The 22,151-nt window shown below is 51.4% G+C and overlaps 2 protein-coding genes and 1 long non-coding RNA gene across 19 annotated transcripts in view; 2 read left to right on the forward strand and 1 right to left on the reverse strand.

The window, feature by feature from the left end:
* Synj1 (synaptojanin 1) overlaps positions 1 to 5,255 on the forward strand; it is a 72,946-nt gene extending 67,691 nt beyond the window's left edge. For 13 of the 17 annotated variants that reach the window (XM_013116178.3, XM_040750503.1, XM_013116181.3 and 10 more), the window contains one exon: positions 2,506 to 5,255. In XM_013116178.3, the coding sequence (XP_012971632.2) occupies positions 2,506 to 3,297 (792 nt within the window). In that variant the 3' untranslated portion in view covers positions 3,298 to 5,255. Of the gene's footprint in view, positions 1 to 822; positions 847 to 2,505 lie in introns of all 17 variants that reach the window. The other 4 variants (XM_040750509.1, XM_013116187.3, XM_013116188.3 and 1 more) reach the window with 2 other exon arrangements.
* Positions 5,256 to 6,354: 1,099 nt separating this feature from the next.
* Positions 6,355 to 15,636, forward strand: Cfap298 (cilia and flagella associated protein 298). The gene is made up of 7 exons (XM_005073821.4): positions 6,355 to 6,657; positions 8,899 to 9,066; positions 10,316 to 10,383; positions 13,786 to 13,944; positions 14,286 to 14,417; positions 14,940 to 15,035; positions 15,357 to 15,636. Exons 1-7 carry the CDS (start codon positions 6,519 to 6,521, stop codon positions 15,465 to 15,467), a joined length of 873 nt encoding a protein of 290 aa, XP_005073878.1. The 5' UTR covers positions 6,355 to 6,518; the 3' UTR covers positions 15,468 to 15,636.
* Positions 15,637 to 19,352: 3,716 nt separating this feature from the next.
* LOC110341606 lies at positions 19,353 to 22,145 on the reverse strand. Its single transcript, XR_002383575.2, has 2 exons — positions 21,668 to 22,145; positions 19,353 to 20,080 (listed from the first exon to the last, which is right to left on the reverse strand). It is a non-coding gene; the product is annotated as an uncharacterized LOC110341606 (long non-coding RNA).
* Positions 22,146 to 22,151: the final 6 nt, after the last annotated feature.

A 22,151-nucleotide genomic window follows, 5' to 3' on the forward strand; every position in this document is an offset into this window, starting at 1 on the left:
ATTTAAATACTGTCAATACAGGTTGAAGGCATCTATTTCAGAGTAGAATCTCCTTACTCCACACACTTTGTAATATTAGTGTCCCAGGACTATTTCATGCTGATTACAGTGCCTTGGACCTTTAACGTAAGCCTGTCCTTACCCTCCTGTCCTGAGCCAGCACTGGTGCAGATGACTGCAGAGTCATCAAGATGATGACCACCAGTTACAGAACATGACACTCGTGTGTCAGGGCAGGACCCTGGCCTCACATGCACATCCCTGGGCTTCCCCAGCACTGGGGGATATGGAGGAGGCGGGGTGAGGGAGTCGGAGACTCTACGGTATGTAATACATTTAGGATGGCATCTCTAAATTGCCAAATTTTGTTTATTACTTCTTGTACATTTCACTGTTTACATGTTAGGAGATCCAGTGTCTTAAGAATATCAGATTTTTAAAAATATAGTCAGATTATTGAAAGACTGTGATTTCTCACTTTGTTGTACATTCAAACTAGGAAACCGTAAGGGAGTTAGTTTTCTAAGTCCTTTAGAAAATTAGAACAGCATGAGCAAGACCGGCCCTGCTGTTTGGCTAGATGACTCTTTGGCTTCTGAAATAGTGATATCAACCTTGTTAGTGCTGCACTGTTAAGTTTACATCCTAAGGGTCCAGAGAGGCCAGAACTGTGTGTGAACTGTGTGTCACCCGCACGTGCTGCTCTTTTGCCCCTCCTGTGACCTAGAGCCACGAGCTTTCTGAGGACTGACTGGTTGGGGCTGCGGCTGGTCTGGAACTGTCCTAACTCTTTTCTTTGATGTTTGTGTTCCTTTCCCAAAGCAGGAGCAACCGTCAGGGTAACAGGTACCTGAGTGTTTATCACCTTCCATGTGCTGCCCATCTGTCTCCCCAGCTCTAGATGTATGAGGTTTCCCTTCATACATCTAAAGCTCCACCCATTTTTAAATCCACTCCTCCACATTAATAAATTCTATTGCCATACCATAAACTCATACCTGCTTTTTTTTTTTTCCTTAGTATTTTGGATTTTTAGGAACTGTTTTAGTTCTTGCTAATGTCTTACCATTTTTTTGCTTTGTTTCTATGCAAATTAACAAAACTAAAAAGTATAATTTCAAAAAGGCAAACAATTTCTATGTGAAAGCCTATTTGGCTAACCCACTTTGGCTCTTGGTTTTAACAATGGCATAATTATATAAATGCAAAATCCAATTGTTTTTTCCTTAGGTTTCTTTTTGGGAAGTCTTTTTTCAGATATTTTAGGAGCCAGATTCTTTTTGGTAAGAAAGAGTTAGTGATTTAGATTAAAATTAATATTTAAAAAAGCCCTTCCAACACCTTTCTCTGTAAAAGCACATCTGATGACATTACAAATTCCTAAGTCCTGCACAAATCACAAGTTAATTACAATGTGGTGGATGGCAGTGTGGGTCTCGCTGTTGTTTCCAAGCTGATCTCATCTGAGCCCTGCTGGGTCCAATGGCTGTGCTCCTCAAGCCAGCTTCTGGGTGAACAAGGGACTTAGGAGTGGATGCAGTCTTTATGGCTGTGAAGTTAACATTGATCACTCTTTTCTCGCTCTCAGCTCACGGCCAGTGCTGCTCAGAGCAAGGCTTCTTTTGGATTTTAGAGTTTTTAGACTCAATGTTCATAGAACATGGAGTGCCCCCCCTCCATTTTAAATAACCCTTGCCTTTATCTGTCTTGCTTGATAGGATGAGGAAGGTCCATTAAGGAAAAGTGATTATTCAGTGAGTAAGTCTACAAAGGTCAGCTATCATTAAAAAACAAAAAAACTCACTTTTCCCAACAGAGAAAGGGAAAAACTCCATCTACAGTTTTTGAATTTATGAATATGTTCATAATTAGCTTTTATTCATAAAACTAAATTTATGTAGGGAACTTAGGTGAAAATATAGCCTCATAGATGGGTGTTGGAAGTTTATTATGTATATTTACCAAATGCTCTTCCCATATAAGCTTGTTTTGTGTTAAAATTTAAAAGAACAGAGCCGGGCGTTGGTGGCGCACGCCTTTAATCCCAGCACTCGAGAGGCAGAGGCAGGCGGATCTCTGTGAGTTCGAGGCCATCCTGGTCTACAAAGCGAGTTCCAGGAAAGCCTCCAAAACAATACAGAGAAACCCTGCCTCGAAAAACCAAAAAAAAAAAAAAAAATTAAAAGAACAGGATATGAACAAACTCATTGTATTATATAATTCTCTTTCTTACCATTTCAAAAATTGAATGCAAGAAATTATTCCATCACATTTCTTTGAGATTTAAAACATGGATTTGATAAAAGGATTTATTTAGTTATAAATTCTTCAAGAACATAATTTTACCTATTTCACCCTATTTATTAAACCACCAAAGTAAAAACCTATAGTTACTTTTTAGTTTCTAAATTTGTATAGTTGCTCAAGAAAAGGGGAAATAGTAAAAAATAAGAACAGAAGTACTAATAAATGAGAGCCAATCATTCAGTGTTCATTCTTTTCCAGGTAAAGACAAATGGAGTTTCTGGTGTCAAACAAGAGCCAGCGTTGCAGAATGATCCATTTGAAGCCCTCTCACTTAGTCTGCTTGCTGTATCAAAGGCTCAGCTATCCGCTCAGACGTCACCTGTTCTAACCCCAGACCCAAAGATGTTGATTCAGTTGCCTTCTGCATCGCAAAGTAGTGTTAACTCTTTGAGTTCTGTAAGTTGCATGCCAGACATGCCTCCCGTCCCAGCACGGACCAAGTCACAGGGAAGTGTGGGGAGCTCTGTGAACCTGCTTCCCAGCCTGCCCAGCAGGAACCCTTTTACAGACAGGACTGCTGCCCCCGGAAACCCATTTCGAGTTCCATCTCAAGAATCGGAGGCAGCTGCTTGGCTGTCCAAAGAAGAGCCTGTTCCTGACAGCTCTTTCCCTCTTCTCACGCCTCTCAGTCAGGACACGAGCAAGCCGTCAACTTCACTGGGTGGTTTTGAGGACAATTTTGACCTACAGAGCCAGTCTACAGTAAAAACAAGCAACCCCAAAGGGTGGGTAACCTTTGAGGAAGATGATGACTTCCTTCCATCAGGGAAGTCAAAGCCACTGTGCTCAAACGTGCTGGCTAATGCACCAGCTTCATTCGATGATGACTGGAATAAAGGTGCAAGGGTTTCTTTCAGTGTGTTGCCAGCCAGAAGACCACCACCTCCTCCTGCCCCTCTGCCCCCACCCAGCGCGAGCTCATCCTCTGTGGGCCCTTGCACAACCCTGGCATCTAAGGCGCCTCCCACACTGGACTTCACAGAGAGATAGTTATCTGATGGGAAGGGGGCTCGTGCTGGTTCCCTTGAGGCAGAGTAGAGAGGATGGGGCATTAGTTATTCTTTATGTGCAATAAGTGATCGTTGAGTGCACTGATAGCTATATAAAACACCACTAGAGGGTGTGGACAGAGCTGGAGTTTGTATATACTGGAAATCGCAAAGACACCCTCTTATTAACTAGATCTTTTTCTTCAGATGACTAGGAGAGATCAGAAACCATTCTACAAAGTGCTGAAAACTACTTTAAACAATAGTCCTTACATTACTGCCAGCCCGCTGTGCTGTTGGTGATTGGTCTTCTTGGATATTTACCAAAGAGCTCCCAGAGTCATGGTGGACAATTCTGAAGGCACTACTTTAGCAAAAAGGTCTTTGTGTGTACACATTATATACATGTTTGTATGCACACAGACATACATGTACACATTTACAAAACTTCAGTCTTGAGATACAATCACATCAAGTTTTACCCAGCAGTTCTGACAATGTCCTTTTTTTCAGTATCTCGTTATCAAAAGGATGGCTGCCACCCAGGTGTGCTTTGCACACTTTCACTAATTTAAAATCCCAGAGCAGAATAACCGCTTTATAGAACTGCCATTTTTTATTATTATGTACTCCAGCCCTTCAGATTCACCCTGAGTCCTTCCCTCCCCTGTACCTCTGCTCTGCCTTTCTCTGAGGTTCACAGTTGGCAGCATAGACAGCTACTCAGAACAGGAGGCGCAGGCCACCAAGTCATGTGTGAAGTCGAGCTATACTGCACGGCCCCCTCTCTCCCCTCTGTTTGCTGCTTTGCCCTGGAGCTCTGCTTGCAGCAGGGAAAGCAGCTGTTGAGGGCGCTAGAATTGGGGGTCCCTGTGCGTTCTCTCCCATGTAAGAGGCCATACACATCTATGATGCTGCTTTAAGGTTTTAGAGGCTATGCCTCACATTTGCTGTTGATTTTGTCTGCTGCACTGCCGGTATGCAACCCATCTTGCTTCTAGTAATTTTGTGAAGTAAAAGAATTTTTACAAAAAACAAAACACACACACACATAGTATTTTGATATTAAGTAAGCCAGTTGAAAAACTCCCTAAGGTGTTGTTGGGTTGGTTGTCAGTTGAAGTTAAAATCATCCTTACCCATTAAGACTTAATGTTCTTTTTATATAGAAAAGTTACATGCGTACATGCAAGTTCTTATGTCCATATGAACCTTTAAAGATGTGTATTGTGAGACTAGAAAACGTTTATGGCTGCCGTCACCTCCATGTAAAGCACAGCACACTGCATTGCACTTCTAACGTAGAGCGATGTCAGGACAGCAAATGCTCAGTGTTATCAAACGCTGTATGTGTAGAAGTAATCCCCTGCTACAGCCAGAGTCGCTGTAAGCAATAACTCCCAGGAGTTTTATATTGTGCTTGTTGGGTTCTAATCATTTCAGCCGTAGTAGCTTTTAAACCGCAGTATTACTATAGCAGTGTGCTTCAAAATGTGACTTAGCTTGTTGAGACTGTTGCTGTAACATCTTTGTGACTAGTGTGTATATCCACTCCCCATTAGCAAGCTTATCCATCCTTAGGAAACCAAAGCAGTGTGCCCCCCAGGTGTAAACCACTCTAGAGTCTGTAGAGTAGCAGCTCAGCCTTGTGGGTCTAGCGCACTGCTGAAAATGCACAAAGGAAGTGAAAGTTTGCTACAGAAAAAACAGGACATTGTGTGTGAACATTTACTGGCTCTGGTCAAAACAGAGCAGAAAAAAGACACTAAGAATCTCTGTGAATGTCTGTTCTCTATAGTAGATTGCTGTTTATATGTATGTAAGAGTTTTATTGCTTATGTGGCACACAATATTTATAACTATATACTTTATAGAATTACAGTATTAAAGTCAGTGATATACATTCTGTACATATCCTGTGAAATGTGCTGTCATATGAAATAAATATATCTGTCTTTACCACTAGCTGCTTCTTTACTCAAAAGGGAAGTTTTTTCTCAGCCAACTTTTTGTATTTTACATACACAAATTCCATGGCATAACTAAGTTAGTGTTTTGTGCTTTCGTGTGTGTGTGTGTGTGTGTGTGTGTGTGTGTATGTGTGTGTACATCATACATGCATGAATAAGTAGTTTATTCTGGAGTCATTTGAATGACCAGGGCAGATTTAGGTTACCCAAACTCCCATGTTCTACCATGGAAAGCAAATTCATGACGTTTTATGGGTCTGTAGAACAAAAGCCATAAGGCATGGCAAGTTTAAGATACATTGATGGATACGTCAGAGAAGCAGCTACAGAATGATGCGTGTTTTTCTGTACGCATCAGATGATACGTGATGACATTCTTAACTTTTGGTTAGTGGAAGCTTAGTTATAGATTTCGAAGGTTGGGGGATATTATTCTGACCCGGAAGAGAGGCAACGGCTAGCCGTTCTGGCGCTAAGGCTCGCAAAGACAGGACCTGCTATATTCCATCGTTTACACATCGGTGCAGTATCATCAGCTACAGAAGCAGCTTCCGTTTTCCACCTACAAGTAGATACTCTAAAGCGCCAGCAAAACAGAACCAAACCCCGCAAAAACAAACAAAAAACTCTGAGTTTGGAACCATTTCAAGGCTACACAGCAGCTGCTCTATTTATTCCTCTATCTGAATTTCCTCTGTCCGTTTGTTTTTGTTTCCTCTTTGCCACACTCAAAGCATCACCTCAACTGTGTCCGAGCCCCCTGAAGAACAACGCTGCGCCTGCTGGCCCTTTGGGAGACCGGGGACCAGACGCGGCGGGACAGTGACTTCCCTGGATCTGAAGCGGAAGGCATTTCCGGGAGCGACCAGTGCCAGCGCGGAAACGAGTCCGGGCTTGGGGACTCGCAGCTTGGCTTGGGATTCAGTTGCCCGGACAACACCCACTTCCGGCAGCGGCGACAGGACAGCCAGGTGTGCAGCGTCGCAGCCTTCCCCGCGCAGGTTCCGGCGGGGCGCCGGAGGCCCGGCAGGCTCAGTGTTTGGCTGTTGCTCGGGGCAACAGCCACTTCCGCGAGCGCACGCCGTCCTGTCTTTTCGCCCGGCGGACGCGCGAGCCCGAGTCCCGGGGTTCCGCTGCCGGGCAGCAGTTAGGCTCGCTGCCGTGCGGGTCGGGCCGGCCTCTCGGGCCCGCGGGCCGCGTGTCCCCTGTCTGCCTGCCGCCCCGACGCCTCGGCGGGGCCTGCGGCGCAACCATGGTGGTACTGCACGTGAAGAGAGGCGACGAGAGCCAGTTCTTGCTGCAGGCGCCCGGGAGCACCGAGCTGGAGGCGCTCACGGCTCAGGTGACCCGCGTCTACAACGGGCGGCTGAAGGTGCAGCGGCTCTGCGCAGGTCCTGGAGGGAGAGCTCGGGGCTGTGGGGGCCTGGGGAGGTTTGCAGTAGCCCGGGGTGGGACGGGGAGGGGAGGCGGCCGAGCCAGGATTTGGCGATCCAGGAAGCGCGAACGGTCCAGCTCGAAGGGCGGTGGGAAGGGGCCCGAAGATCCAGAGGGACGCGGAAGGTGGCAGGGGTGAGGGGTGGAGCGGGAGCCCGGGGAGGAGCTTCACAGGTGAATGGTTGCCCTGTTTGAGCCTGAGAGAGCCAAGTCCTGGCTTTGAGACCGCCCATCAAAAGTGAGAGGCGCTGGGAGAGCCTCGGTGCTGTTTCCTGTCTCCTAGGAAACACGTGTTGGGTTTGCATCGTGGAGAACGCCTAAAGACCTGTGGTGTCTTTCCCTAATTAAACAACGGCTTTCGAAACAGGCTCTGTGTTAGATGACGTTTTAAAAGTAAAGCATTTAGGGAGAGAAAAGTCCCGGTCTTCCTTAACACTGAGTTGAAACTGTGGCGCAGAGTGTAAGAGTTGTGAGGGTAAGTTTAGAACCCACGGATGTTGTCAGTCCACACTCGGGCAGGCAGCAGTGCTCCACCCTTAGGACGACGAGGTTGAGTCACTCCAGCCCCTCTCCCAAGCGCTTAGTGTGGAAATGGAAAGAGGATGCAAACATCCCATCCACTTACACTGTCATCGGGTCGTATGGTTGCAGGTCACATGCTGTCTTCCCGGCATTGTAGAGACCCGCAGTTCTTAGTGTCTCCCTCATAGGAAGGGGAAGGAGAAAGGAAGGCAGGTAGTACAGCAAGGCCCACGCCCGTGTGGGGGGGGTTGCATATATATTTATATATATTTAATGTATATGCTGGTGTAGGTTCGAACAGTTATGATAGCAATAATAGAAAACCATGCATTTGAATAGTAAACACGACGTGAGTTTTCTCACTTTTGAGGGATAGTTGCTGCCTTAGGCACTTAATATGTTCAGACCTCTCTAGAATATGTCTGGTGACTGGGTTCCTGAAATAATCAAAAGAACAAGTTAACTGTTTTCTCATTCTAAGAGGGAGGAGCTGGAGCACAGTCATATCCGAGTCAAAGCCAAAGCCCAGCACCGTAGAGCTCTTCTAGGCTTCCTCGGCTGTGCTTCGCTCCCTCGGCTCTGCCATCTGGAGCACAGAGACCATCTCATAGGCCAGGCTGCTCCACTCCACAGCTGCCGCTCTTGTTGCTTGTCACCCCATGGCTCTGGCATTTCAGAGTCGCTGGGCCATCCACGGGCTGCACCTTCACCAATGGCACCTGTCGCCTCCTGGCCTCTCCCCATGATCCCTTCAGTCCTGGAGTTTCCCTGCAACTGAAGCTGCACCTTCACCAAAAGCCTTTCCTGGCCTCTTACTGCGTCCGGCCTCCACCTTTCTCCAGGACCCCTTCGTGTGTGTGTGTGTGTGTGTGTGTGTGTGTGTGTGTGTGTGTGTGTGTGTGTGTGTGTGTGCGCCCCCAAAACGAGGACAGCGTGGGAGGTGCATTTCCCAGAAGAGCCTTTTGCCTCCATGGTGTTGTCTCATCCACAGCTGTTGGATTTCTCAGGTCCAGCAAAATGTTCTGGTCCCTCGTTAATCACAGCTCATTTCTCAGCTCCAGCCGGCCAGAACCACAGATTCTTAGTACAAAATATCCCGGGAATGACCGGGTAGAGTCTTTGTTTCCCTCTATCGTTTCACGAGCCAGACCTCCATCATCTGCATGCTCAGCACTCAGTGGCTGCTTTTCCAGCACAAAGTTCCAGACACTAACACAATTGTGTTCTCAAGCCTCAGGTCACAGCGTTGTAAACTAGGAAGGTGGGGAAGTTTAAGCAATTGTCATGCCTCTCTCACAAGGTTACGTTAAGAGGGGTCGTCTGAGATTCTCCTTGGAAAATGGCAAGGCTCTGTGGGTAGACTATGTGGGTAGGCCACGAGGGTGGGATGTGGGGTAGGATGTGGGTAGGCTGTGTGGGTAGGCACAGTCTTTAAATGAGCATTACTCTTACAGCTCCGGAGCACAGAGTGTAGACTGGGGGGAGGGGCACCTGAAGCTCGCTGTGCTTCCACTGACTGGGGTAGTCGGTGACTGTCGGTGAGTGAAGGTCTGGTACATGGCTCGTGGTGCGGTACTTTAAGAGTGAGCTGGAAGAGCCAGAGGGGCACGCACTCCTGTGGAGTCTAGGTGTGGGTGGTCACAGTTCGCGTGTGACCCCCACCTCCCATTTTTCAGAGATGGAAGATCTGGCAGAACACGGTGTGTTCCTCCCCCCGAATATGCAAGGGCTGACTGACGAGCAGGTCCAAGAGCTGAAACTGAGGGACGAGTGGGGAGAAAAGTGTGTGCCCAGCGGCGGCGCGGTGTTCAAGAAGGACGACATCGGGCGGAGGAATGGGCAAGGTGAGGGCGCTCTCTCCCGTCTGCGCATGAAGGCAGTTCTTTAGGTTGAGCTCTTTGGGCCAGCAAATGGCTCTGCAGATAGGAATGCTAGCCTGTAAGCCACCCGAGTCTGATGCCCAGACGCCATGACGGAAGGAGAGCCAACCCCACACAGTGCACACATGCAGCCTGGCACACACAAGCCCGCCCACACTCACATCATACAGGAGAAACCTTTTAATGTGATCTCATCGTTCCTTTGCAAACTTACCCATACTGCACTGTGAAACTCCTATGCTAAAACCCCAGTCCAAGGCGAGCCAAGCAGAGGCCCCTCTAGAGGCCCGCTTGTACCGGCTCAGCTGTCCCCTTCGTGGGTAGACAAGCCATGCAGACTGACGGTTCTGTGGGTCAGAAATGGACGAGGACTGTACCAGCCTCCTAACTTCAGGGACTCTGTCTCCACTGTGCTTTGTTTTAAGCTTGGGAGTTAGGATTTGCTGTCGTGTGGCACATTTGGACAGTTGTCAGGTAACGTAAAGGTGTGTGGGTCAGGCGGGCACACACATGTAATCCTAGCACTCGGGAGTGTAAGGCAAGAAGATCGGGCATCCAGGCCAGCCTGGGTACACAGAGACCCGGACTCTAAACAAACGTGCGTGCATACATACATGCATGTGCCAGCCTGGGTACACAGAGAGACCCTGACTCAAATGCGTAGGCATGCGTACATGCATGTGCCAGCCTGGGTACACAGAGAGACCTGACTCTAAACAAACGAGCGTGCATATGTACATGCATGTGCCAGCCTGGGTACACAGAGACCCTGACTCTAAACAAACATGCAGGCATGTGTACATGCATGTGCCAGCCTAGGTACACAGAGAGATCCTGGCTCTAAACACGCAGGCATGTGTACATGTGTTAAGTTCTGTTGCCTTCAGTCATTCCAGTCGCCGCCGCCTGTGTCTGCTTTTGAGCACTGTGACACGGAGTCACAGCTTTGTAGCCTGAGAGGCCTAGCATGCCTTTCCTTGGTTGCTGGCGCTGTCCTCTCAGTGACTTCTCCGGCCTGTTTTTGCAGCCTTCACCAAATTGCTCAAGAGCCTGTGTAGACCTGTCCCCGGCGAGGGACCTCTGCCCGGCTTCCCACATCCCCTCATGTCCCTTTGTCAATCCCAGACTCCCACACTCAGTCTCCTGGCTCAGCAGGATTTTTAAAAAGACTGTGTGTTTGACCGCTGTCTCCTGTCCTTTTGTTTCTCAATAGCTCCAAATGAGAAGATGAAGCAGGTTCTGAAGAAGACGGTAGAAGAAGCCAAAGCGATAGTGTCTAAGGTCAGCCCTCAGCAGGATGGGCGCTCTCCTGTCTCTGAAGGGGTGGCAGTCAGCCGCCACCCACATCTCGTCCCCTCTGCTCTCCCCCCACCTTTCTGTTGCTCTTTTGTTTGTTTTTTTCCTTTCTTTTCTTTCTCTGCCTTCCAGTGGCAAAGCAAATAAGTGTATTTGAGGAGGGCCCTGGCTTTCCCTTTTCATGATGATGACAGTTACCCAAAGTCCTGCCAGTTCCTGCTGTGCAAAGTTTCTGTTGTCTGCGAGAGTGTAGACTTCGCCCGTCCTGACTTTTCTTGTTTTCTGAAGAGCTCAGGAGGCTAAGCAGGGAGTTTAGTGTAGCCACAGATGCAGGATTGGTAGAGACGCTCACTATGAAGCAGCCTGTCCTGTAATCATCTCCAGCGCTTACACAAACCTGTTCACAGAAGGAGAACAATGCCATGGAAGGCGGATATGCGCCCCTGAATGAAGAGAATTCGGGGATTATTAAGTACCGGGGGCTGGCTCTGTGGCTAAAGGTGCCTGCTGCTAAGCCTGGCGACCTGAGATCGAAAGACCTGAGCTTGATTTCAGCACCCACCTGGTAGTAGGAGAGAACTGACTCCCACAAATTGTCCTCCGGCACGTGTGCTGTAGCACACCACACGCACACACGCACGCACACTGCACACACGCACACTGCACACATGCACATGCATGCATGCACACACTCGCGTAAAACCTCTGCTATTTTCTCTTGCACGCTTGTCTGCATGGACAGCAGCGGCTGTCTCCCACATTTGCTCGTCTTGGCATCCCTGCTTATCCTCCCACCCTCCCAAACTCACCCCACAGAGGGCGCTTCTAAACATCCCTCAGTCTCTGAGCTGACCTTTTTTATTAATTCACTATATTCTAAATTTCTAAGACTTTTCCTGTGTAGCCTCGGCCAGCCTAATACTCAACTACGTAGCCCAAACAGACCTTGAGCTCATGGCGGTCCTCCTGCCTCAGTCTCCTGAGCTAGGATTACAGGCATGCACCTCTGCCTCCTGCCATCTCCGAGGAGCCCCAGAAAGCTGCCTGTTGTGTGTGATGTCCTGAGGTTGCACCATGACCCGAGTTCATCGTTGTCTGTGAGCTGTGTCTGACCAGAGAGCCTCCGTAAAGAGAGACGAGCCCTGGCCTCGGGGCCTGGTTAGCCGAGCCTCTGCGCTTCCTCTCTGAGCACTGTCTTTCCCTGTCCGCATGGCACTTCCCTCTCTGCAGTTCCCCCCAGACCACGGGCCTCTCCAGCTTGGAAACCCGGGGTTCTAGAACTGAATTCTGCTACCCTCACCCTTCTGTCTGCACTCCGTACCTCAGGGTCAGTGTCCCCTGGAGGTTCCTATCACAGAACCAGTGTCTCCGCCACACGGCTGCATAGGCCTGTGTAATCCTATGTCACCTCAGCGCTTCCTGTCTGTCACGCATGTGCCTGTGTCTGGTCCTGTACCCTCTGCTCCTGAGCTCGCCTGCTCTCATTTCACACGCTGCCCCCGTGTTGTTTAAAGCAGGGAATCACACGCTTAGTTCAGCTCTGACCCAGTTAGCACCCACTTAGCCCATGAGTTGGGAGCCACGCCTGTCAACACTCAGTTCAGATCCCCCAACTAATGGCCAAAGGTCACCAACAAGACGTCAGAGTTGGCTTCACGTGGGGTCCCCAAGTTGTCCACACTTCTGCCCACGCACCCTCTGACTGGGGCTTCCTGTGCCCCACCCCAGGTTCATTTGAATCCCCGGAACTCACTGAGCACCCGCAGCCCTACCTGCAGCTTAGGAGGGACTCTGACAGCCCACTAAAGAAAAGGCGTGACGTGGGAAAGGAGGGTCAGGGCCCAGGGCCATCCCCGTGCAGCCCAGGGGTCGCCTGGCTCAGCCCCCGCAGTTTCGCCTCGAAGCCCAGGGCTTTCACGAGGCTCTCGTTAGATAGGCATGATCTGGCCTCCTGGCTGGTCAGTCTGTATTTGCTCCGTCCTCCCTGGAGGTTACAGGTGAGGTCGATTCTGGCTGTTCCGACCTTCTAGTTGTGTTTTGGTCTTCTGGCACCGCCAGCCCTTTTCTAGAAACTATCGTTCTTTAGTCTGTTTTGTTGCTATGACTGGGCACTTGATAAAGAAAAGCGGCGTAGAGGCCAGAAGTCCAAGATAAAGTGATCCTATCTGTTTAGCCTACAGTGAAGTCCCCAATCTTTGTCACATGTAGGATCACCTTACTTTATGACAACCCAGAGGAGAAATAACCAGGGTCCTGTGCCAACTGTCCCTTGCAGCTGTCACGCTCTGTGACTAATCACCTTCCACTAGGCCTCACTGCCAACGACTCCAGCCCGTCGGCGTTGGCTAGCATGGACTGTTTCCCGTGCCGCCATGCCCTAACACTGTTGGTGCAGACCCGGCTGTAACGAAAGGAGCTGCTGGCAGACGGGAGACAGGAAGCTGTGCACAGGGTGCTGGGGTCGGGATCCCCAAGTCACCAGCAGCCTGCGTTACGCATGAAGATCTGACTCAGGGACAGATTGCTGGAACTGCAGAGGTGGCTGACGGGTAAAAGCGCCTGCTGCTCCGGAGCCCAGGTCTGACTCCAGCACCCACCTGGCTGCTCAGAGTCTTTAACTCCAGCTCCAGAGGATCCAGGGGCCTCTGTCCCCTGCAGGCACCAGGCACACACACAACACAACCCATGCAAAGCTCATGTGCCACAGGCCTTCTCTGATAGTTACAAAGGACATTCCTGGCACTTAGTGATCCCAAGGGCTTCTGGGAACAAACATTAGATAGACTTTTTGTTGTTGTTGTTTTTTCGAAACAGGGTTTCTCTGTATTGTTTTGGAGGTTGTCCTGGAACTCGCTTGGTAGTCCTGGCTGGTCTCGAACTCACAGAGATCCACCTGCCTCTGCCTCCCGAGTGCTGGGATTAAAGGTGTGCGCCACCAACACCCAACTGTTAGATACAGTCTTTACGTGGCTCTCCTCTCTGTTCTCTTCAGAGCCTCCTGGCTGACGTCCCTCCAACTCAGTCCGTATCGTATCCACTGCAGACCCTGGATCCATTTTCTAGCACTTGGTGGGCTCTGGTTGTGGATTTCTGGTGCCACTGCCCAGAACTGTACCTGTGTGAGGCAGCCTTCTCCATCTCCTCCATTCCCTCCTCCCGGCTATGCTGCTGGGTGTGAGTCTGCCCTGAGCAGACCTCGCTGGCGCCACTCAGAGGGGCCTGGCCTGGGGCCCGGTGTCCTCAGCTTAGCCCCAAGGTGGACATGAGCCACCTGGAGAGCAGCAGCTCTCTGGTCCCTCCTGTGGCTGTGCTGACAGAGCCTCTGAGGGTTTGTATGGGAACCTGCCATGTTTACTGGCTTGATAGTGATGCCTGGGCCAATTTCAGAAACAAGTGGAAGCTGGAGTCTTTGTTACCATGGAGATGGTGAAAGATGCCCTGGACCAGCTTCGAGGTGCAGTGATGATCGTCTATCCCATGGGGCTGCCACCGTACGACCCCATCCGCATGGAGTTTGAAAATAAAGAAGATCTGTCAGGGACTCAGGTGTGCACAGAGGGGTGGGGAGAGCAGGGCAGGGCCTCCCTGCAGCCAGGCTCCGGGTGCTGGGGGGGGGGGTGCGTGTGGCCTCCCTGCAGCCAGGCTCCGGGTGCTGGGGGGGTGCGTGTGGCCTCCCTGCAGCCAGGCTCCGGGTGCGGGGGGGGTGCGTGTGGCCTCCCTGCAGCCAGGCTCCGGGTGCTGGGGGGTGCGTGTGGCCTCCCTGCAGCCAGGCTCCGGGTGCTGGGGGGGTGCGTGTGGCCTCCCTGCAGCCAGGCTCCGGGTACTGGGGGTTGGGGAGGGGATGGGTGTGGCCTCCTACAGTTCTGTGGTTGCACGATTGACCCCAGGCAGCGCTGGAAGTCATTCAGGAGTCAGAGGCGCAGCTGTGGTGGGCCGCCAAGGAGCTGAGAAGAACGAAGAAGCTTTCCGACTATGTGGGGAGAAATGAGAAGACCAAAATCATCGTCAAGATCCAGCAGGTGGGTGAGCACTCCTGCTGCAAGAGAGTTTGTCCACCTTGGGTTTGATGAAGTTCGCAGAAAACCCGGACGATTTTAAAACCTGTCTACTTTTAGCCCTTATTGGCCCCAATTTAAAGTAGAAATTTCCTTTTTGTATCATATCAACCAAAAAAGCAGGTCCACAGGCAAAAAACGTTCCTAGCGATGAAAACTTCAGCCAGGACGGATTATAGGGCGCTTCCAGCTGCCGGCGTTCTGTGCTGAGGAGAGTTGGGGGAGCGGGAGCCACCCGCCTGTGTAATTGTGGGAACAAGGCCTGTAGACTTGTGTCTGTCTCCCAAGGTGCACCTGAGGTCACTTGAGAGGTGGCACCCCGTACAGGTCCTGGGCCCCGGCAGTGCTTCCCCTGACCCCGCTGTGGCCCATCAGCTTGCTGTCTCCTGTGTCGGCAGAGACGGTTATAAAACAAGCGCCTGTTCCTTCTCGTGTCCCCTGCAAGGATCCCTCAGTCCCCGGTTTACTCTGCTTTTGCATTTTCAGAGGGGGCAGGGGGCACCAGCCCGGGAACCGATCATTAGCAGCGAGGAGCACAAGCAGCTGATGCTGTTCTACCATAGAAGACAGGAGGAGCTCAAGGTAACCGCTGGGTGACTGGGGGGCGGCAGAGCTGGGGCGGGGGATGCACGTTAGAGCCAGGGGGACGGACGGACGGCAGGTCTGGGGGGAGCGCAGTAAAGCCAGGGCCACAGCCTGTATCCCAGGCTCACCACGGGCCGGGTCCTTCAAGGACCACACAATATTAGGGATGGGCTTCCCAGGCTCTCCAAGGCTGTTGCCAGCTTTAGACGCTGGAGGCTCCTGCTGGTGTTGGGGGTGTGGCAGGACCTGACTGTTTCCTCGGTCTACATGAACCACTGTCCTGAAATGCTGTTCTGAGAAAAGCATGCCTGTTTCCAGAAACTGGAAGAAAATGACGATGACTCCTGCTTAAACTCCCCATGGGCCGATAACACCGCGTTGAAAAGGCATTTTCATGGGGTAAAGGACATAAAGTGGCGGCCCAGATGAGGCCTGCCACTTAATGAAGCCATCAGAGCCACTAGCCAGCCTTCCCTGAGCAAAATAATTATAATACTATGAAGGACATGGAGGTTTCTATTTTCCTGGTTTCTTTTCGTTTGAATTTTTGAAATAAGTCATTGTTTTAGAACTTAATAAATACATACTCAAAAGAAAATGTGCAAATTATTCTAGGACAACTGTGTGGCGTCTAGTGTTTTCTCTGAAGGTGTACCAGAGGTTTATAGAATTACTTGCAGCTGAGTCCTGCTCAGTTCTCTTGTCGTGTGTTTTCCTGTGTTGGAGAGGACCTGGGTTTCCATAGCACGGTGAATTCCGCGGTGGCCACTAGAGGCCGCCAGCTGCAGGCTTGTCTTTGAGATCCGTGGGGATGGAGTCTCTTTAAGGCACTAGGGCAGGGACTTTGAACTTGTGGGTCCTGGCCCTCACAGGGGTCACGTGCCAGATGCCCTGCATGTCAGATGCTTACATTACTGTTCATAACAGTAGCAAAAATGCAGGTATGAAGTAGCAATGAAATAATTTTATGGTTGGGGTTACCTCAGCATGAAGAAGTGTATTAAGGGGTCACAGCCCTAGGAAAGTTGAGAGCCGCTTGTCTGGGGAACCCACTTACAGATGTGACTGTGCCAGTGCCCAAGGTTAAGCTTGACTCATGGTTGGTGCCCGTGCTCCACCCCCCACCCCCCACCCCCGTCTTTTCTGCCAGTAGGAGAGGCCACCTGGAATGCAGGGGGGTGGCCGGCTAGGCTAACCTACATCTTGATGCTGTAGTTAACCTTTGAGGTCTCCTTCACCAAAGCGGGCAGGGGAAGAGTGCTTCTCCTCCCACAGCCAGGCCAGCTCGTGGCTCTGCGAGCCGCTCTCCCTGGGCTGCCGTTCACCCCCTCGGCACTGACGGTACCAGGGTTGGCGCAGTGACCACCTGCAGAACATACAGTTCACTGGTCCTTTGTTAAACTCACCTCCCTAAGCCACTGACCCCACCCCCAACCGTGGCCCTACCCACAGACGAAGTCCACCCCAGACTTCTGTAGCTGGACGAGTCCCAGAGACACACTCACCCTTGGCCTTGGCCTCCAGGATGCTGGCCCAGTTAAGAGGAAACTCTCCGTGCTCCCTGGGAGGGAGAGGAAACATACTACTGTCCCCTGCCCTGGCCTTCCTGTTCCCTGCCCCTCCCACCTGAGTGCCCAAGCTTCCTACCACATCTTCAGAAGGAGCTGTGAGAGCCAATGGAGCCAGCATCCCTCATCTGCGGAGAGAACTGACCACTTGTTATCCTGCCTGGCTGCATCACCAGAACACAGCGGCTCACACAGCATCACCAGAACACAGCGGCTCACACAGCATCATCTGAACGCAGCGGCTCACACAGCATCATCTGCCAGACGTCCCCGGCCCCAGCTGGGAGACCTGGGCTTCTGGGAGGAGCCCTGAACTGAGCCCCAAACCTGATGTTTCTCCCAGAGGCACTGGCCTCCTGCCCTCCTCACCTGCCATCACCAAGCTACTCAGAGCTGCCCCTGATGTGCTGCTTCCTAAAGCCAGATGTGGCTGCCCGTGCCCTATGCTTCTGCTGGCTTGACTGATCAAATTCTGTAGAAAGGAAAACTGTTTGTTTCCCCCTTACTTTGATTATAATTTCAAGTTTCTTCCTAAAATGTTTTGGCCTTGGATGACATTAGTCCTTAGAGCCTCCATTTTATCTGGCGTAGAAGATTCATGCTCAGAATTACATGGAGAGTGAGTCAAGGCGTGTGGCCGCAGCAGAACTCTCTAGGAACCCACGTCAGTGCCTCCAGATGTGGGTGCTGTCCCTGGTCCAGACAGCGACACACAAACAGGGGAACTCACCCCCCTGAGCCCCACTTCTCGCTCTGAGGGAATAGCCAGCTGATGCAGGGTCCCTGGCATCCCTCCCCGGGGGTAGCATCCCACCCCCCCTCCCCCGGGGGTACTGGGCACAGTGCGCTCTCATCCTGTCTGCTTCACACTCCGCTGAGAGCCAGATGCTCAGGGGTGCAGCCCACTGAAGTCCCCAGAGGTGTGTGGCCCCGCCATAGCCACCCACAGAGGGGCTCACTGGCAGTCACCATACTATTAGGAAGTGTGACATTGCTGGAGTAGGCGTGGCCTTGTTGGAGGAAGTGTGTCACTGGGGACCAGCTTTGAGGTTTCCTACGCTCAGGATACTGTACAATGTCTCAGTCAACTTCCTGTTGCCTGCGAGATGTAGGATTCTCAGTTACTACTCCAGCACCACATCTGCCGGCAGCTTCCTGCCACGATCGTAATGGACTGAACCTCTGAAACAGTAAGAGAGCCACCGCAATTAAATGTTTTCTTTATAAGGGTTGCCATAGCGTCTCCTCACAGCAATTGAAACCCTAAGACAGCTAGCACGGCCAGGCGTTGGTGGTGCACGCCTTTAATCCCAGCACTCAGGAGGCAGAGGCAGGCGGATCTCTGTGAGTTCCAGGTCAGGCTGGACCCACAGCCTCCAAAACAATACAGAGAAACCCTGTCTCGTAAAACCAAAAAAAAAAAAAAAAAAAAAAAAAGACAGCTAGCACCTATATAGTCTGGGTTCTGTCACAAGGTCACCTTGTCCCTTGGCCACTGTGCTACAGGAAATGTGCCATCCAGCTTGTAGTTAAGGCCACATGCTTAGGGCGTATGACTTGAGTCTCAGCCCGTGACCCCTCATCCAGAGCCTAAGCAGCCGCCCTTCCAGAGACAGTGAGGTGAGATTCTAGCACCCTTCCTTGTGGCAGAGGGAGGGCTCAGGGAGATTGATTCCCGACACTTATGTCTAGTAGCTCACAATCACCGGGACTCCAATTCCAGGGATGTCTGGTACCTCTGGCCTCCATGGGCACCTGCACATGTATGTTACACATGTGCACATTCATGCACAAGTGCATGGACACATGCATGCATGCACACACACGCTTTTAGATTTTCAAGGCATTTGAAATGGTTGCTTCCTCTTTTCTAGTTCCTAATGCCTAGGATACATACGTAATGGCAGAAGCTCCAGCTGTGGTCTTGAGCTGACCTGGGCGAACACAAACCCAGCCTACCTGGAATAGCAAGCAGCCCACCCCTGACATGCGCTATGCCCACCCCTGACAGACATGTGCTATGCCCACCCCTGACAGACATTCGCTATGCCCACCCCTGACAAGCCTAGCAAGGAGCAAAGCCAGGTTGGATAGAATTGTGCAGGATTCCAGAAAACGAAGATGGGCCGTTCCTGCCACGTTGTTCTCAAGCACTGAAAGACTAGAGAGGGACACTTGGGAAGAGTGCAGCTCTTGGGAAACGCCCTCTCCACAGCGCCATGTTGTCAGGCTGACCACTGGGAGGGCTCACCACTCCAGGATCAGTTTCTCACCTGGCAGTTCTGTCGCGATGGCATTACTCTAAGCACAGCCGAACCATCGACACCAAGAGATGTGGTAAAATACTCCGACATAAGCAACTCAACGGAGAAAGAGCAATCGATGCATCCCGGTTTACACAGCCCAGGATCTCCTGCCTGGGGAATGGCGCCACCCTCGGTGGGTGTGTCTCCCCACCTTAATTAGCACAGTCAAGCCCTGTACCCAGGAACAATCTCAGAGGCCCGCCTTTCAGACGACTGTAGGTTTTACTGACAACACCAACCACCACAGACTAGCACTGTAGCAGAGGTAGAGCACGTGGCTAGCATGTATGGCAGCCCAAAGCCGGAGGGGGGGACACGGACGGGGGAACATGGGGACGGAGGATGGGGACGGAGGACATATGAGTGGTACTCAAAATAAAGAACCTTTAAAACAGCAACAATAAGAAACAGCTCACATTTAAAAATGACCCAAGGAGTTATTCGGGTGGAAACAGTTTTATTGGATGAATAGCTGAGTAGCGTTTACTATCTAGACCTCACCCCCATCGCTCCAGGACCTTGACGAAAAGTCAACGAGAGGAAGAAAGCCCTGTTCACGAAGCTCTGGCAAAATCCCCTCTGGGAGGAACAGATGGCGCTGTCTCCGTGACAACGAGAAGGGCCAGAATTTGAAGGTGCTGACGGATCCCTCTCACGCCACAGCAAGACATCCAGACACCACCTGAGGCTGGGATTATGGGGAGCTGACAAATGACAGCCACGCTTGGAAAGGGCCATGTATAGCACACCCTGTACCGACCAGAAGATGTCGGCGGGAATCCGCGGTTCGCTTCGGGAAAGCCTCGGTGTGATAAGGTGGGAGCAGATGGGCAGCTTTCCAGTGCCCAAGGCAGCCATCTTGGGAGGGTCTAGCGGGCCAGGAGGCCCTACAGCCCACATGCACACTCCCCTTGATCTCTCTGGAGTCACATTCCTAGGACACCAAACATGTCACCGTAGCATATCATCTTCAGCCGTCCAAGCACAGAAAAGGGCATTATGCTCGCTGACAAGGCGTATGTCACATCTCACACTTGACTTTCAAGACCTTGAATGAATTTTGCTGAAATAAATGTTCACCTCTGGGTTTAGTCCAAGTGTGTGAGGTTTTGGTCCCCACAGTGGTTTTTCTTTTCCTTTCTTTCTTTTAAAAGAATATTAAGAGTGGCTGAAAGGAGGGATTTAGAATGAATGGCGTTATTCACCATGTCTTATAAAATGGAAGGGGTAAATGCTATAGCATTTCTTAGGGAAATGGATTTAAGGAAAATGTGATTTGGAGCCCGGGGCCATTTATTGCGATGTGACATCAACGTCCTTGTGGGTCTCCCTGTTCAAGCTTGATCGGGCAGGGGTTGGCAAGGGTCAGGGTGACCAGACACCAGGGACTTCCCAAGACTGGTCCTCAGCCTCAGCACTTCAGAGCTGGGGTTGTAGAAAAGCCCCCCACCCCAGCGACCTTTGAAGCCCAGTCCCCTAGTGGGGCCGTGATAGCCTGGGAAAGTGCTCCCCAGGTCCCACCGAAACCTGCCAGGTCCGGGACCACATTCCCTAGTAATTGTCTTCACATGGAGTCTACACTGTGCCCTGGATCAAGTTCAAAATGCAGGAGTGTACAAGGGCGTGAGTGTTGGGGAAGTCCTGTGTATATGTTAATAAAGCACTGCTGGCCAATAGGGAATCAAGATAGGTGGGACTAGGAGTCTAGGAGGACACTGGGAAGGAGAAACACGGGAAGTCGAGATGTAACTGCCATGGGGTAGGAAGCCCGGAAATTTCTCCGGTAAGAGAAATACTTAGATTAACAATTATGGGATAAATACTTAAGTCAGAGCTAGCCAGTAAGAAACAAGCAAGCCCAACAGCTTCATAATTAATATAGCCTCCTGTGTGTTTATTTGGGACTGATGCGGCTCTGGAAACAGGCTGGCGGGAAGGCTTCCCTTTACATGTGAGAGATCCCACCCCAATTCCAAACTCACTTTAGGAGTGAGACAGGAGCAGTTAGCACCAGGACTGAGCCGTGCGGCCCAAGGAGACTTTGGCAGCTCTACATGTCCTTGGCCACTCAGCCGATGGAGCGTACAACCATGCATGCAGATTTCTCCCTGTTCCTTGGCTGTGGAGGTGCCTGACCCCTGCTATGGCAGACCTAGAATTGTGAGCTAAGGAGCCCCTTTATCTTCTAAGCTGTTCTTATCACAGCATCAGAAATGAAACCAAGGCATCTTCCAGGGTCACATTCTGGGCAGACCGGGAGGTGCCCATCCCCCCACCGCCGAGTCCTTACTGCCCTCTAAGGGCTTGGGCAGAGGGCTGTCTGGCACCCCTGAGCCAAGGTGTCTGCGAGCATGCCTGCTCTGCTTGTCTGGCTAGCAGGTGGGTAAACAGCGGCTCTACTCAGCAGTCAGTCCATGTGCCTGGAGTTGCTGCTCTGCTCCCCCCCCCGGTCCTCCCGTGCCACCAACGGACCAACGGCCTCACTCTCCAGCGACAGCTCATCTCCCATGTGCACGCTCACCACTGTCTCTCCCTTGTCACCTTCAGGGCTGACTTACAAGCTACAGCTCATTTACATGCAGCTCCCACCCAAGCTCCCAGGACCCTGCTGACACATGTCAACTCCCGCCAGGCGGACTGTGTGCAGAATGATGCCTGCCTTGTCCCTGTGGAGCACGGAGCACCTGCCAAAGACAGCCTTGCTTACTTCGCTGAACCTTCATTCCCGGCCCACAGGAAAGTCACAGGAACTCACCTCTTTCCTGTAACTTCAGGGGCCCAGAGGCAGCTGTGCGGTTCACAGTCCCCAGAGGAGCCACCTGGGACAGAGGCAGGGAGGGGGTGGCAGGTGGCCGGGAGTGGAGGGCCTGTAAGATGCTGCTCAGGGTCAAACACCCCTCTGCAGAGTAAGCCCACATAAGGGGCAGGTGGCGCTGGGCTCCTGGAAGCCCAGGTGAGCGGCAGGCAGGGCTCCAGCTGCTGTTCAGGGGCAACCCAAGGCTAATGCTGAAGATGTGGGACCCACGCCCCAAAGTATCTCTCAGCATCTTCCTGTATGATGTCTAACCATGTTACCCAGTTGGTTCCAAACTTGTGGTGGACCCATGTGATGTCTGCCCCTGCTTCAGCTCCCGAGCAGCTGGGACCACAAGCGTGTGCTCTGGAGTCTTGGAGGCTCTGGTACGAGCTGTGGAGTCCATCTGAGCAGGCATCCGGAACCAGGGTTGGAAAGCCCCGGG

The sequence above is a fragment of the Mesocricetus auratus genome, unplaced genomic scaffold (assembly GCF_017639785.1).
Source record: "Mesocricetus auratus isolate SY011 unplaced genomic scaffold, BCM_Maur_2.0 Super-Scaffold_100008, whole genome shotgun sequence".
NCBI classification, from domain to species: Eukaryota; Metazoa; Chordata; class Mammalia; order Rodentia; family Cricetidae; genus Mesocricetus; species Mesocricetus auratus.

Excerpts from the sequence above, each read along its gene's own strand:
- Cfap298 (XM_005073821.4), top strand. The coding sequence starts at position 6,519 with ATGGTGGTACTGCACGTGAAGAGAGGCGACGAGAGCCAGTTCTTGCTG. Across the intron at positions 6,658-8,898 it reads GGTGCAGCGGCTCTGCGCAG|AGATGGAAGATCTGGCAGAA; the intron begins GTCCTGGAGGGA and ends CCCATTTTTCAG. Across the intron at positions 10,384-13,785 it reads CCAAAGCGATAGTGTCTAAG|AAACAAGTGGAAGCTGGAGT; the intron begins GTCAGCCCTCAG and ends GGCCAATTTCAG.